Genomic DNA, 15609 nt, shown 5'->3' with positions numbered 1-15609 from the left:
ACTGAGTAAAGACCTTGAACAGGAGGTGAAAATGGGAATGGGAGAGAATGATCTGGGTGTCAATAGCAAAGGTGGGGCTCTGTGAGTAGCCGATAGAGGAAGGAAGTGAACGGGGAGAGCTCTCTAACATTAGCCTTGGTGAGGTAGCTGTTTTCTCAAATGCCCAATTTTCAACAAAAGAGCAAAGGCATACAAAGAAACAGAAAAGTGTGGCCATAGTTTATGGACCCCTGCCTAAATAAAAGGGAAGTGAAGTTACTTTCAAGTAAATTTTATTTGCAGACCCCGTCAACAGTCATCATTCACGACAGTATTTTATAAATGCACAACAATTTCTTTAATAAACTGAAATTTGCTAAGATTTAAAGTCAAATGTGGTTGGGTGCAGTGGCTCATGTCTGTAATCCCAGCACTTTGGGAGGCTGAGGTGGGCAGATCACTTGAGGTCAGGCATTCGAGACCAGCCTGGACAACACGGTGAAAACCTGTCTCTACTAAAAATACAAAAAGTAGCTGAGTGTGGTGGTGCGCACCTGTAATTCCAGCTACTCAGGAGGCTGAGGCAGGAGAATCACTTGAACCTGGTAGGTGGTGGTTGCAGTGAGCCAAGATTGTGCCACTGCACTCCAGGCTGGGTGCCAAACTGAGACTGTCTCAAAAATAAATAAAAATTCAAATGTACTGGTTTGTAAACCTTTATTCCTATTTTTTAAAATGGCAATATTTTTTGTCTCCAACACTGTTCTCACTGTGGATGAATCATCTAAGCCTGGATACTCTAAAACTGCTTGCATAAGCAATTCCAGCACCCCGAGATACAATTTAGCTGGTTGTAGGACTTGAACGGATTGAAAAAGGAGGCCTACTCCTCTACTGTCTGCTTTCTTCTCAACATGTTTGCTTTGCTCTTTCCTGTTTAAAAAATATCCCCATGGATAAAAACAAAAACCAGCAAACAGGGAAGGGCTGGACACAGTGGCTCACGCCTGTAATCCCAGCACTTTGGGAGGCCAAGGCAGGAGGATCACCTGAGGGCGGGAGGATCACCTGAGGTCAAGAGTTCAAGACTAGCCTAGCCAACATGGTGAAACCCCATCTCTACCAAAAATACAAAAATTAACCAGGCGTGGTGGTGGCACATGCCTGTAATCCCAGCCACTCAGGAGGCTGAGGCATGAGAATCATTTGAACCTGGGAGATGGAGGTTGCAGTGAGCTGAGATTGCACCACTGCACTCCAGCCTAGGTGACAGAGTGAGACCTGGTCTCAAAAAAATAAAAAAATTTAAAAAAAGGAGGAGTTTTTTTCTTTTCTTTTGCTGATAACAATATCCTCTCAAACAATGTCTTATTTTTTCTTTGACTATATCCTAAAAAGGTCAATGTTCCCTTTGACTTTTCATTCCCTATGGCCAATAGATCCAGTCTTCACAATCTTATCTGTCATTTCCGTTTCTCTCACTCTCTATAGAATCCTCTGCTTTACTTTCTCAATCCCTGCTACTCTGCTTTCTTACCAGTGAGCATTCTGCTATGGCCACCATGCCTCTACCTTTCTTCTCTATCTTCTAAACTCCTCCTGCTTCCCACAGTCCCTGGAGAAACCGAGATCCAGATGTCTTCCTGCTTGGTGAGCAGGCCAATCTTTACAGGGCGTTAAATGAAGCTTCTATAGGAAGAACTTCACTTCACTGTGTGTGTGTGTGTGTGTGTGTGCGCGTGCATGTGTACGATTATGAAAGAATACTTAGTGGAGCATTGTTACAGAGGGCATGAGCAGGTGGAAGAATCGCTAGTGACTGCACGCTGTAGTATCCTGCGGTCGTTGGGCAAGTCTATACAACCTAAGGCTTGTTTAGCCGTGTACATGCTATAGTCTGACCTCGTCCACTATTGTTCTTCCTTGAATGTCATTTCTTTCTCTTTTTTTTTTGGCCTCAAGTGATCCACTCACCTTGGCCTCCCAAAGTACTGCGATTACAGGTATGAGCCACTGCACCTGGCCTCATTTATTTCTTATAGTTTGTCATGAATGAATTCTAGAAATTGTTCTAGTGCTTATATCATGCAACACTTACTTTCTTTGTACCAAGAAACCAAGGGATTAACTATCATTTTTTCTGAATGTTTTACAGCACTGCCTATACAATCATTTTCACGTGAAAAAGAGTCTCACCAACACAGAAAAGACTCGGTCCCAGTCATCAGTCGCCCAGGTTCCAACGTCAAACCCACCCTCCCTCCAATCCCTCAGGGCCACAGGTAGACCAGCACTTGATGTCTGATCCTAACATGGAAAACTTGCTCTGCTGATGTTGAATTCCTTGCCTTACCTGGCCATGGATCCAGCTTTTTCTCAACCCATTACCCACAGAAGAACGTTCTATCTGCCTTAATTCTCTCAATCAGTTTCTTTTGTGATTCTTTGGCTGGTGTCTTTAGATTTTTTAATTAAAAAAATTGTTTCTTAAATAATTTTTAAAGATGTGAGTTTTTTTAAGAATGTGAATTATTCTTAGCTTTTAAAAATATCGTTTCTTTTTTTTCTATAGCTATAAATAAATTTTTTCCAGCTGCTACCTGCTTGGAAATATCAGATGGGAAAATCTCCCAAGATCCCTGCACTGCGATATACAGAGTGGCTTTCTGATATATCCAACTGGGATTGTGCTCTTAAAATTTCAACATGTCCATTTACAACATTCCAGTATGCTCTAGAGGATTGATTTATTTTGTTCTGATTATGAAAGGACTGCAGAGTTCCATTTAACTTGTAACCAACATGATATTGACTGCATCTCTCATAAGGAATTAATGTAATTTTGGGGGGTTCTTGACTTGCTTTAGCAACATGAAACAATAAAGAGTAACAGTTGATTCTTTTATTTCACCCTTCTTTGACTCTGATTATGGACTGCTTGTGATTAGATATACTTTTAGACAACTTTCATCATCTTTGTGGTTTCACTTCTTGTCTTAAAAAGAAACACCTCCATTGAGCAGTTACAGACAAGGCTGGTATTCAGCTAGTATGTGCCAGTAAGGCTATCCTGATTGTTAAAACTTTGAGATACATTCCTTTGTACTGGTAAATGGTCTCTTCTCTGAGTACTCTGTGCATGATGACTAGTGAAAAGAGAAGCCTCCACATAGTACTATACTCATTGTTAAATATTTTGAGTATCATAATCCTCTAATGACTTTCCTTTTTAAAATATCAAAACCCCTTTTAATAATCCACTTCCCTGTGACAAATTTGATTGTAACACAATTTGCTGTTGGCTCCTGTCCTCCCCCAGTCCTGCTCTCAAACAGAAGCTGATGAAAGTTCTTTTCTTGGGATTGGTGAGGGTGGAGCCGGAGGACCATGAAGGAGATGACCAGGTTGGGCAGGGAAATTGTAGGCAGGTAAATCCTCTTTGGGTATGAAGGAGAAATCAAGACATTCTGAGATGAAAGAAAACAAAAATAATTTGTTGCCAACAAACCTATCCTAAAAGAATAGTTGAAGGAAATTATTGAAACAGAATGGAAATGATAAAAGAAGGAAACCTGAAAGATCGTGAAGGAAGAAAGAAAAATGGAAAGAGTAAAAATATGGAATACTACGCAGCCATAAAAAGAATGAAAACCTGTCCTTTGTAGCAACATGGATGCAGCCAGAGGCCATTATCCTAAGTGAAATAACTCAGAAACAGAAAATCAAATATCACATCTTCTCACTTACAAGTGGGAGCTAAACAATGGATACACATGGACATAAAGATGGCAACAATAGACACTGGGACTCCAAAAGGGTGGGGAGTGATATGGATTGGCTGTGTCCCCACTCTAATCTCACCTTGAATTGTAGCTCCCATAATTCCCACGTGTTTTGGGAGGGATCTGGTGGGAGATAGTTGAATCATGGGGCACTTTCCACCATACTGTTCCCATGGGTATGAATAATTCTCACGAGAACTGATGGTTTCATAAGGGGTTTCACCTTTTTCTTGGCTCTCATTCTCTCTTGCCTGCTGCCATGTAAGACAATGCCTTTCACCTTCTGCCGTGATTGTGAGGCCTCCCCAGCCATGTGGAACTGTGAGTCCATTAAACCTCTTTTTCTTTGTAGATTACCCAGTCTCTGGTGTGTCTTTATCAGCAGCATGAAAACGGATTAATAGAGGGGGCAAGGTTTGAAAAACTTCCTATTGGGTACCATGTTCACTATTTGCGTGACGGGTTCACTAGAAGCTCAAACCTCAGCATCATGCAATACGCCAATGTAACGAACCTGCACAAGTACCCCCAAAATCTAGAATTAAAAAAAAATAAAATAAAATACGTTGAACTGAATAAAAATGAAAATATACCATATCAAAATTTGTAGTATGCATCTAAAACAGTGCGGAAAGGGAAATTTATACCACTAAATGCCTACATTGGCAAGAAAAGTCTTAAATCAATAAGCTCCTATCTCACAAACCAGAACAAAAGCAAAATAAACCCAGATCAAGCAGAAGAAAAGAATAAAAAGCAGACATTAATGAAAGTGGAAAAAACAGTAGAGGAAAATCAATAAAACAGAACTATCTATCTAGTAAAAACAGATGAAGATAATATAGTTTAATACAAATTACCAATAATATAAATGAAATAGGGGATGAAACTACAGACTCTTTGAATATCAAAAAGATAATAAGGAAATACTACAAACAACTCTACATATGTAATTTGACAATTTAGATAAAACAAACTCACTTCTTAAAAAACACAAATTCCCATAACTCACGCTGCATGGCATAGATAATTCAAATAACCCTATAAATATATTAAGGAAATCAAAGAATTAGGTTGAATTAAAGAATTTATAATTGAATTTGAAAAAGAATCTCCAAGCCCAAATGCTTTCACTGAAGAACCAATTGCTAACAGAAGCATTCACACCAATTCTATACAATCTCTTCCAGAAAACAGAAGAGGAAGGAAAACTTCCCAGCTCATTTTGTGAGGCCAATATTACCCTGATACCAAAATCAGACAGACAATATAAAAAAAGAAAACTACAAACCAATATCACTTATATACGCAAAAATTCTTTTTTTTTTTTTTTTTTTTTTTTTTGAGACAGAGTCTCGCTCTGTCTCCCAGGCTGGAGTGCAGGGGCTCCATTTCGGCTCACTGCAAGCTGTGCCTCCCAGGTTCACACCATTCTCCTGCCTCAGCCTCCCGAGTAGCTGGGACTACAGGCGCCCGCCACTGCACCCGGCTAATTTTTTTGTATTTTTAGTAGAGACGAGGTTTCACCGTGTTAGCCAGGATGGTCTCCATCTCCTGACTTCGTGATCTGCCCGCCTTGGCCTCCCAAAGTGCTGGGATTACAGGTGTGAGCCACCGCGCCCGGCTGCAAAAATTCTTAACAAAATATTAGCCAAAAAAGCCCAGGACTAGACAGATTCACAGCCAAATTCTACCAGTTGTACAAAGAGCTACTACCAATCTTACTGAAACTATTCCAAAAATCAGGAGGAGGGATTCCTTTCTTACTCAGTTCAATGAATTTTTAATTCCCTTTAGACTTCCTTGTAGATCAACGGATTATTTAGAAGTGTGTTGTTTCATTTCCAGATACTTACAGATTTTCCTGTTACCTTTCTGTTGTTAATTTCTAGTTTGATTTCATTGTGGTCAGAGACATACTCTATATGATTTCAATTTTTTTTTTTTTTTTTGAGAGAGGGTCTCTCTTTGTTGCCCAGGCTAGTGTGCAGTGGTGCCACCATAGCTTGCTGCAGCCTTGACCTCCTGAGCTCAAGCAACCCTCCTGCCTCAGCCTTCCAACTAGCTGGGAATACAGGTGTGTGCCAGTACACCTGGCTAAGTTTCTTTTTTTGTAGAGATGAGGTCTCACCATGTTGTCCAGGTTGGTCTTAAATTCCTGGCCTCAAGTGATCCTCCTGCCTCAGCCTCCCAAAGTGCTAGGATTACAGGTGTGCCCAGCCTCAATTCTTTTAAATTTATTGAAGTTCTTCTGTGGCTCTGGATACATTCCACCCTAGTAAATATTTCATGAGCGAATAAAATTCAGCAATACATAAAAGATGTGTGCACTGTGACCAAGTGGGATTTAATCCAGAGATGCCAGGTTGGTGCGACAGTTGAAACTAACCAGTGAAATCTATCATAATAATAGGCTAAAGAGGAAAAATCAGAATATACAAATTGATGCAGGAAAAGCACTTGACAAAGTCCAACACCCATTCACAATAGAAGTCTAGGAATAGAGGGGACCTTCCTCAACTTGATAAAGAACAGCTACAAAATATCTACAGTTAAAATCATACTTAGTGGTTACAGGCCGAATGGTTTCTCTCTGAGAATAACAAGGCAAAGGTGACTACTTTCATCACTCATTTAACATAGGACCAGAAGTTCAAGCCAGTGCAATAAAGCAGGAAAATGTAATAAAAAGAATACACATTAGAAAGAAAGAAATCCTTATCTGCAGATAATATTATGATCTACAGAGCAAATTCCCAGAAATCTAGAAAAGAAAAACTCTTAGAATGACTAAATGTGTTCATTAAGGTCTCAGTTATCAAGATCGATACAAAAAAATCAATTGTATTTCTGCATACTAACAATGAGCATTTGGAAACAGAAATTAAACTATACTCACTCAGCAAAATGAAGTTTTTAGATGCAGATCTTTTAAAAATGCACAAGACTTACATCTTACAAGTGAAGAAGAATAATACAATAAAACTCTAAGCCCACAACATACCCACTTTAAAAAACAAAACATTACTAATATATTTAAGGCCCATTTTGTATCCTTTCTAATTATATTTTCCTGATTTCCCACCCTGACATAACCATTATTCTCAGTTTAGTTTTTTATCCTTCCCATGAATTTTTTACACTTTTGGTATATATGTGTCTATTCCTAACAATATATACTGTCATTCTCCATGAGTCAATACTTCATGTTACACTACACGTATTCAGCAATTAACTTTTTTCTCAACATTATGTTTGCAAGAGTAATCCACATAGTTTTTATTATTGTAGTTTCATAATTTTCATTGCTGTATAATATTACACTGTAAGAATATATGGTAATTTATTCACTTTTCTGTTGGTGAACACTAAATTTGTTTCCACATGTTTGTTATTACAAAGGATGCAGCTAAAAACATTCTTGTGTAGGGGTGGAATTGCTGCATTTTCAGTATACAAATATTTAACTATCAGGTATTACTATAATGGTTGCTGTAATATGCTCTCAACAACACGTAAGAGAGTGCTCATTTTTTTCACATTTTCCACAAGTGGCATTAATAGTCTTTTGTTTGCTAATCCAATAAATGTTAATGTAATCTCATTGTGGTGTTAGGTTTTTAGTTTGAATTTCTCCAATTGTGAAGTAAAGTTGAACCTTTTAAATAAGCTTATTGGCCACTTATGGTTCTCTTCTGTGAATTGCCTGTTTATGTGTTTTGCCCAATTTTAAATTGAGTTATTATCTTTTTCTTATTGATTTGATGTATTTATATATTCTGGTTAATAATTCTTTGTTAATTATGCATATTACAAGGATCTTTTTCCAGGTAGTGACTTATCTTTTCAACTTTTAAAAAGTTATATTTTAATGAATGAAAGTTTTATATATGGCCAACTTTGTCAATCTTTTTCTTTTTGATTTGTACTTTTTATATTCCCTATGAGTTTCTTTTTTATCCTATTGTCATAAACTTATGACAGATATATGTCAGATATATCTGACATATATATCTCAGATATTTTTCTAAATTTTTGTTAAGTTTCGCTCTTCCAATTTAGGCCTATATTTTACTTGGAATGAACTTCTGTGTATGATGTGAGATAGGACTGAATTTTTTTAAATTCCAATTGTCCCATTACCCTCCCCTCCTAGTTTGTAAGACCTTCTCTCTCATAGATTGTTTCCATAAATACTTGGATTTATGTTTCAAATTCTATAAACACTTGGAGTTGGTTAGAATTACATTTAATTCAAAAATTTGAGGAGGCTTCTCTTTTTTTATGATATTTGCTCTATCTATAAACATTCTCTATTTATGTAGGTTTTCATTAATTTCTTTAATAAAATTGTATACTTTTCTTCATAAAGGACAAATGTATCTTTAGTGAGATTTATTCCTAGATGTGTTTTATCTTGGTTGTCGTAAATTGAATGTTTTTAAAGGTTATATTTTCTCTGTCTGGTGTATAAAATGCAATTCATTTCTACAGATAACCCTGTGTATTAATTCTGACAATGTACTATAGATTATTTCAGGATTTCTATGCAGATAGTATAATAAAAAATAACAATGTTCCCTTTCTTTCCATTCTTGTTATTATTTTCTTTTTTCCTTTCCTTTCTTCTTTACTAAGCTGCACTGGAGACAACCTTCAATACAATGTTGAATAGAAACAATGATAACGAGCATCCTTGTCTCACATCTGAATCTGTCTAATGCTTCACTATTAAGTGTGAGATTTGCTATAGATTTTAGATAGATAAACTTCTTTGGAGAAAGAAGTTTCATTTTCTTCCCGGTTTACTAAGAGTTTTACCATGAATAAGTATTGATAAGAGGGTGTTTTCTTTGTAGGGTACAAAAATTTGCAGTATGTATTAATTCAATCATATTAATTGTATTATTCAAACCATTTATTTCCTTTTTCTTTTTTTCCTACTTATTCATACTGATAGGTCAAAAAACTTCTCACTGTGATAGGGTTTCTGTTCCCTTCTCTTCTTTCCTTTCCCTTCTTATCTCCCTCCCTTCCTTCCTGTATTGCTGGATAGTTGTAGAAAAGTCAGTGGTGTGTAAGAAATGCTTACAGAAGAATCAGGAGTAAATACCACACAAATAAAAAGCAAGGAGGGATAGGAATATTACAATCAGACAAAGGAGAAGTCAAGACAAAAATCATTAAATGATACATAAAACACCTTTTACATTAAGTCAGGTACATCCCATTATTAAGGTATAATAACAGTTATAAGCCTTAATGAGTTGAATAACATGACATCAAAGTATATAAGGCAAAAAGTATGAGAAATGTAAATTACTTTCTATCTGAATGACAGTACTATCATTTATAAAACTAACAGAATTGCTTATTAAGAGTCTTGTGATGATTAAACTAGATAATGCATCTATGGTGAGTATGAATACTTCAGGTCACAAACTTTTAATTTGAAGTGCAAATCCAAAGCGAAAGAATTAATCTTATTCTCAGTCAATTCAGGACAATCTCAATTAATTCACAGTTTCTCCTCTCTTGCATTTTACTTCGGATTTTATCCAATTTCCAGGGGCTTGTGGGGTTTCAAGGCATCAGGGAGACATTAGGTTCCTCCCTGAATTCATGAGAAAGTCTTCGGTATTGTCTATTTGCCAGAATGCATGCCTGGCTGTGGCTGCAGCCCCATCATTCTGAGCTCTCGAGGTGTGTCAACAGTCTTCTTCATGGAACTTTGGTTCCCTTCATGAAAGCACATAATAAATCAACTGCTCCCTGTGCCAAGAGTCAGGCTCAGCCCTTCTCTGCCTTGACACACACCTGGTCTTCCCCTGACTAGGGGAAGACATATTGGGATATGGACATATTGAGAACTTGGTGAACCTGATGCCTGGTAGAGCTCTCTATGGTAGAGCCAGGCAGTGGGCATGAATGCCCTTCCTCTCAGAGTCCCACACTCAGATGAGATGTCTATGGTACCGTGGTCCCTGAGGTTATGCCTCCGAAGTAATTGTTCTCAACCTGGTCTGCATATCAGATTCTTTATAAGCTTCCAAAATACCAAAGCCCACTCTCCAACCCAAGCCAATTCAATAAGAATCTACGGGCAGGGAAGCTCAGGCATTGCATTTTTTTTTAAGTCCCCAGAGTGAGTCCAATATGTAAATAGATTTGAGAACCGTTGCTCCACAAGGTTGAATGGGGGCTTTCTAGAATGATTTTGTCAAATTTTTTAACTTTTGGCCTTCAGCAGTTTATGAGTGATCATATGAACACAGCCTTATTAGCATAAAGTATATTATACTTTTTCAGAATTATTAATTTGTTTGTTGAAAAATATGTTATTTTACTGATTGGGTTTACTATTGTTCATATGCTTATTTTTTGTTAGTATTTCCTTCTTAATTGAACCACGAATTGTTGGCTCATGTCTTTGTTACTTTTTTATTCCGGGATGTTAGTGTTTTCTCTTATATTTTTGTGAAAGTGATTCAACATTAATAATAGTCTATTCAATATTAGCTATGTGGTTCCCGTTTGTTATAAATATCCATCTCAATTTGTTATTGGTCTTCATTTATTTTAAATAGAGAAGTTTTTAGCTCTATATTTTGCTATGTAGTGTTTGTTGTGTATATGCACAAATCCTGCCTTCCACAAGCAGCACAGTCCAATAGAGCTTTCTGTGATGATGGAAAGGTACAGAAATACCTACATTGTCCCCTATGGTGGCCACCAGCTCCGTGTAGTTGTTGAGCACTTGAAATGTGACTGGTGTGACTGGGAAACTGAACTTTTCATTTTACTTGTTTTAAATTAATTGAAAGGTAGATAATCACATGTGACTAGTGACTACCACAATGGACAGTGCAATTATAAAGGGTTTATCATTATAGTTTTGTGCTTTATGATCCAACAGTCATTTTGAGAGTTTTCTTCCTTATAAGTTCTAGTTTTGGTGAATTACAATAAAGAAATAAAAGTTTGACTTATATAGTTTATATTTCTAAATTTTATTAATGTTCTTTGTGCCTTTTTGTAATGTGCTCAATTTTAGAAAATCAGTGGAATTGAAAAGAAAATCTGTGATATAAACTTTTGCTACATCTACTAATTCAGTTTTACTGATTATGTTATTTAAATTACCTAGATACATCCTCTTATTTTTATCAACTTGTTCTGTAATAGATGGTGTGGGATTTCAGTACCTAATTGTAATTGTGTTTCAGTCTCTTTCTTCTTATATATCAAATAGCTTTTTGCTATATAAATTTTGATGTTATGTTAATCAGCTCATAAATGCACAGGAGTATTATACCATAATTACAGATTTCATCTTGTTTCAATGGAAAGGAGTCCTTTTTGTTTCATTGTTGTATTGAATTGTTTTTGCTTTGAACTTTCCTTTGAAAATATCAGTGCCACCTTTGCTTATTTTTATTTGCCTTCTATACCTATCCTTTCAATCTTATCTTTTCAATGTAATTTAATTTTGGTCTCACTCTTGATCTTCTTTAACTCAATTCAAATCTTTCGTTTCAGTTGTAGAGCAAAACTATTTTAATTTATTTTTCATACTAAGTTCAGTCCTATTTCTACCATTTTGTTTTATATTTTTTATTGAGTTTGACACTGATGTTTTGCTATTTCACTTATTGGTTTACACTTTTTGCTATACATTTTTTTGCTCTTTTCATTTATAGTAATTTGAAAGGTATATTTTTCTCTACTCTGATATATAACATAGTATTTATTGTTTTTCATTTTTCCCTATCTTTTCCATTCCCACAATTATAAGTTTAATTAGAAATTACAGACTCAGTTTATAGAATCCCATCTCCATTTTTTTCAAATAAATCTTTAAGAGCTATTTTGACTTTGTATTCAATATGTATGTTATTGCAATTCTCTCTGAACTTTTTAGTAATTTAAATGTTTACTACCAATTGTTTTATATGATGACTGTCTCATGGTCAAATTCTTGATCTAAAAGCCAGAAAAGAAAGTGAGGGGAAAGGAGCATTTTGGAAAATACATGGTAATAGAAGAGTCTGCTTGATTTCTGTATTCCAGCAGGAGAGATGAGAGGTGAGAAATGACAGAATTTTTTTCTTTGCATTTCTTTTGCTATTCCCAGGATATATATCTTTTTTCTGTTATGCTCAGGATACTGTGCTCAGTGGAAATACCAAGACTTTGGCATATGGACTTAACTTTAGATGTTATTCCTACTACCAGTTACTCTTGTTATTGTTGAAGCTTTTTCCTGGATTTTATCAAGCTGTTGTCTTTCACCCCTTTGACAAATTCATTGAATGAGAAGTTTAGGATAGGTAGCTGCCAATATGCTACCATATTAACCAGGTTTATCTGCACTCCAATTTCTAGAGAGCACTAAGTTTTCAAAAGTTCATAAAAATGTGTGTATTTATGTATTTTTATATCATCTCATTCCAAAAATCTTTGAGAATATTTAGTAGTAAATTCAATTCAATTAGATAAAGCACAAAAAGGGCAAGGATATTGGGGCAAAAAGAAAGAAAAATGTTTAATATATCAAATGCAAGCTCCAATTGTTAGAGTCACAAAATTAAGCTTCCTGGTAGCCAAAGCAAAGAAAGAAGCAAGCTCCATTCCACAGTAGCAAGACTCATGGTGACCCTAAGACCATAAGTCAAACAGTTGCTCAGAAGCAGCACAGCTTTTCTTGCTAATGACTTCAGAGACTTACTTTCCCAATTCTCCCAAAGGGGGCAACAGTATGAAGGTATGGACCACACTCTCAGTAGCTTATAGGCATTAAATACAATCTTGAGTTTGACAAAGCCACTTCTATTCCTTGTAACGTCCTCTAATGTAGACTATAGAATACGAAATCACAATTCTCCCTGCCCTCACCAAAGGCGTGATTTGACAGACATGTCTAACTATGTAGGAAGGTATTATTATAGAATTATTCACGGTGGGAGACTGCTGTCAGAATTCCTGAGTTCAAATCCTGGTTCATCCCTTTTAGGAGTCTGACTTTAGGCAATTTACTCTGCTCTCTGTTTCTTCATCTGTTAGGCTCGGTCATGGAAGGACTGATGGCGGTGTCATTCACAGAATGGTGGGGGACGGGGTGGGGGAGATGGATGGGGGCATATCATGAATCAGGTTGAACAATATCAGGCAGGCCTCTAGCCTCAAGTCCTCAATTCCCTGTGGCTGCATCTTGGAAGAGAATTAATAATCAAGTGGTAGAAAATAGAAGGGAAAAAAAAGTATTCCATTGATTTTAAGAGGGCGTTTTTCACATTTTAATATCTCTAAACTCAGGGCACATTTAAAAATTGATGGCATGCCATGGCTGAACTGGCAGCATTGTTTTTCTTTCTTGGTGGAATAGAAAATGATGGTGTATATTACAATGTACTACATCCCAGATTCAATAAATTAAGGTGGCAATAATTATTATAAGAGACCAGCCGCTCCTCAGAGGCAGCCAAGGTCTGTCTGGAGAGGTGGCATGGATCTGGCTAAAGTTCTGGCAATCCAAGAGGACCATGTCTGTCCAGTTAGGGTGCCGTCAGGTGAGAAGGTGTTCAGCAGAAGCACAGTTCTCTTATTTTAAGAGGAATCCTTCCTAAGGCTAATCCTTGCTGCCGTTCCCAGCATCCTCGTAATGATGAAAAGGAACCAAGGATCTGCATATAGCAGAAAACTCCTTTTGTTTGCCAGGGAAAAGAGTCAGCCACAAATACACATGAGCATATGCAGGTCAGAGGAAGGCAGGGAGCAGGTCGACAGCCTTCCAGGGGCCTCTCCAGTACCATTTCCCTATGGTTATATGTTTTTTTCACCAGTCAACCAGGACTGTGGAGGTATCATTGCCAATGGATGCTTTCTCTGACCTTTTCCTCCTATGCTGTTGGCAAGACTGGCCCCAAATCCAACGGGAAGGATATCAGAGACCACTGGGTTTGAGGCACAGAGAAACTCATAAAAACGTGGGAGAAGCAGAACTAACTACACCATACCTGTTTTGGAAGAGGCTACATTTACCTTCAGGGGAAGTTTATACCCTATTCCCCTTGAACTGTTCATGTAAAGTGCTTGTCAAATGATCGATGCTCCATATAAACATGAGCTATTTTTCCTTGTATAAGTTTGTTTGCCCAGACAGGTTTGGAAGGTATGGAAGATCTATTAGAAAATCCCAGAAATGCAGCTCTGCATTTCATGAGCCTGGGAATGCACAATGCAGCGGGAGGGGAAGACCTAGAAGCGTCCCTGTGGGTAGAGAGATCCACGCACCTTGGTCTGCCCTTGGCTGTCTCAGTTTATGTCTATTGTCCCAGCAAAATTATTAACGGAGGTCCCTGTCACCCTCAAAAGTATTCTCATGCAGACAATAATTTCATGATCACTCTACATGTGGGTCATGTGAGTCCAACTTTCTGTTTCCTTTCATACATGTGAGAAATAATTTAAATGTAGAGAGATTAAAAAATGAAATCAGTAAGATATTCGAATGCTTGAGAACAAGAATTTCAAACCCAAGAAATCAGGAATAAATAAAAACACACATAAAAAATAAATACCATGGTATAGGACATTTCTATATTAGACTTGCTAAAGGTAGACACTTGAGAAGTTAAAAGAACTATTCTAATGATCATTGAAAAGTCAGGAAACAACATGTACTGGAGAGGATGTGGAGAAATAGGAACACTTTTACATTGTTGGTGGGACTGTAAACTAGTTCGACCACTGTGGAAGAAAGTGTGGCGATTCCTCAAGTATCTAGAACTAGAAATACCATTTGACCCAGTCATCCCATTACCGGGGATATACCCAAAGGATTATAAATCATGCTGCTATAAAGACACACGCACATGTATGTTTATTGCAGCACTATTCACAATAGCAAAGACTTGGAACCAACCCAAATGTCCATCAATGACAGACTGCATTAAGAAAAAGTGGCACATGTACACCATGGAATACTATGCAGCCGTAAAAAAGGATGAGTTCATGTCCTTTGTAGGGACATGGATACAGCTGGAAACCATCATTCTTAGCAAACTATCACAAGAACAGAAAACCAAACACTGCATGTTCTCACTCATAGGTGGGAATTGAACAATGAGAACACTTGAACACAGGAAGGGGAACATCACACACCGGGGCCTGAAGTGGGGTGGGGAAGGGGGGAGGGATAGCATTAGGAGATATACCTAATGTAAATGATGAGTTAATGGGTGCAGCACACCAACTTGGCACATGTATACATATGTAACAAACCTGCACATTGTGCACATGTACCCTAAACTTAAAGTATAATAAAAAAGAAAAAATAAAAGAACTATTCTAAACCAACAGTTCAAAATAAGTATTTTTAAGGTATAACATTAAAACATGTAATAATAAATCTTAAAGGACAAAATAGAGAACCTAAATATTTAAATAGGTAAATTGCACAATAAGATGAATATAAATAGGAAACAAAAGAATAAAACTAGAACGAGAAAAACTCATTAAAGCAATACATAGCTGTATGTAATACACATATATGTTTATATTTATAATATATATATAGATACATAATATTTATCTGCTTACCAAAACGAATAAACCAAAATCTAAAAGAGAAATGGGAAAAAATGAAAATTAGGCCTTAGCTAGAAGTCTATGAATAGCAACAACTCTTAAATTCTGTGGTCTAATGGTCTTCTCACAGTGCGGTGCCCAGGCAATGTCTGTGGCGGGGGAAGAAGAGGTGTGAGGGCACCTGGAAAACGTACCTTTCCTTCCTCTCCCAAATCACATCAAACCCTCTAAAACAAACACTTCTCATAGCAATATTGGT

The 15609-nt window shown here is 36.9% G+C and overlaps 1 protein-coding gene across 1 annotated transcript in view; it reads left to right on the top strand.

The window, feature by feature from the left end:
* The window catches only part of LRGUK (leucine rich repeats and guanylate kinase domain containing), a 129305-nt gene extending 126429 nt beyond the window's left edge, over window positions 1-2876 (top strand). Inside the window, exon 20 of the mRNA XM_021936281.2 lies at window positions 2135-2876. Within this exon, the coding sequence (XP_021791973.1) occupies window positions 2135-2265 (131 nt within the window). The 3' untranslated portion in view covers window positions 2266-2876. The remainder of the gene's footprint in view (window positions 1-2134) is intronic.
* The last annotated feature ends 12733 nt before the right edge of the window (window positions 2877-15609 follow it).

Source organism: Papio anubis, chromosome 4, assembly GCF_008728515.1.
Source record: "Papio anubis isolate 15944 chromosome 4, Panubis1.0, whole genome shotgun sequence".
Classification (NCBI taxonomy): Eukaryota; Metazoa; Chordata; class Mammalia; order Primates; family Cercopithecidae; genus Papio; species Papio anubis.
Note: the sequence above shows the minus strand (reverse complement) of the source record. Positions and strands in the feature narration are given on the sequence as shown.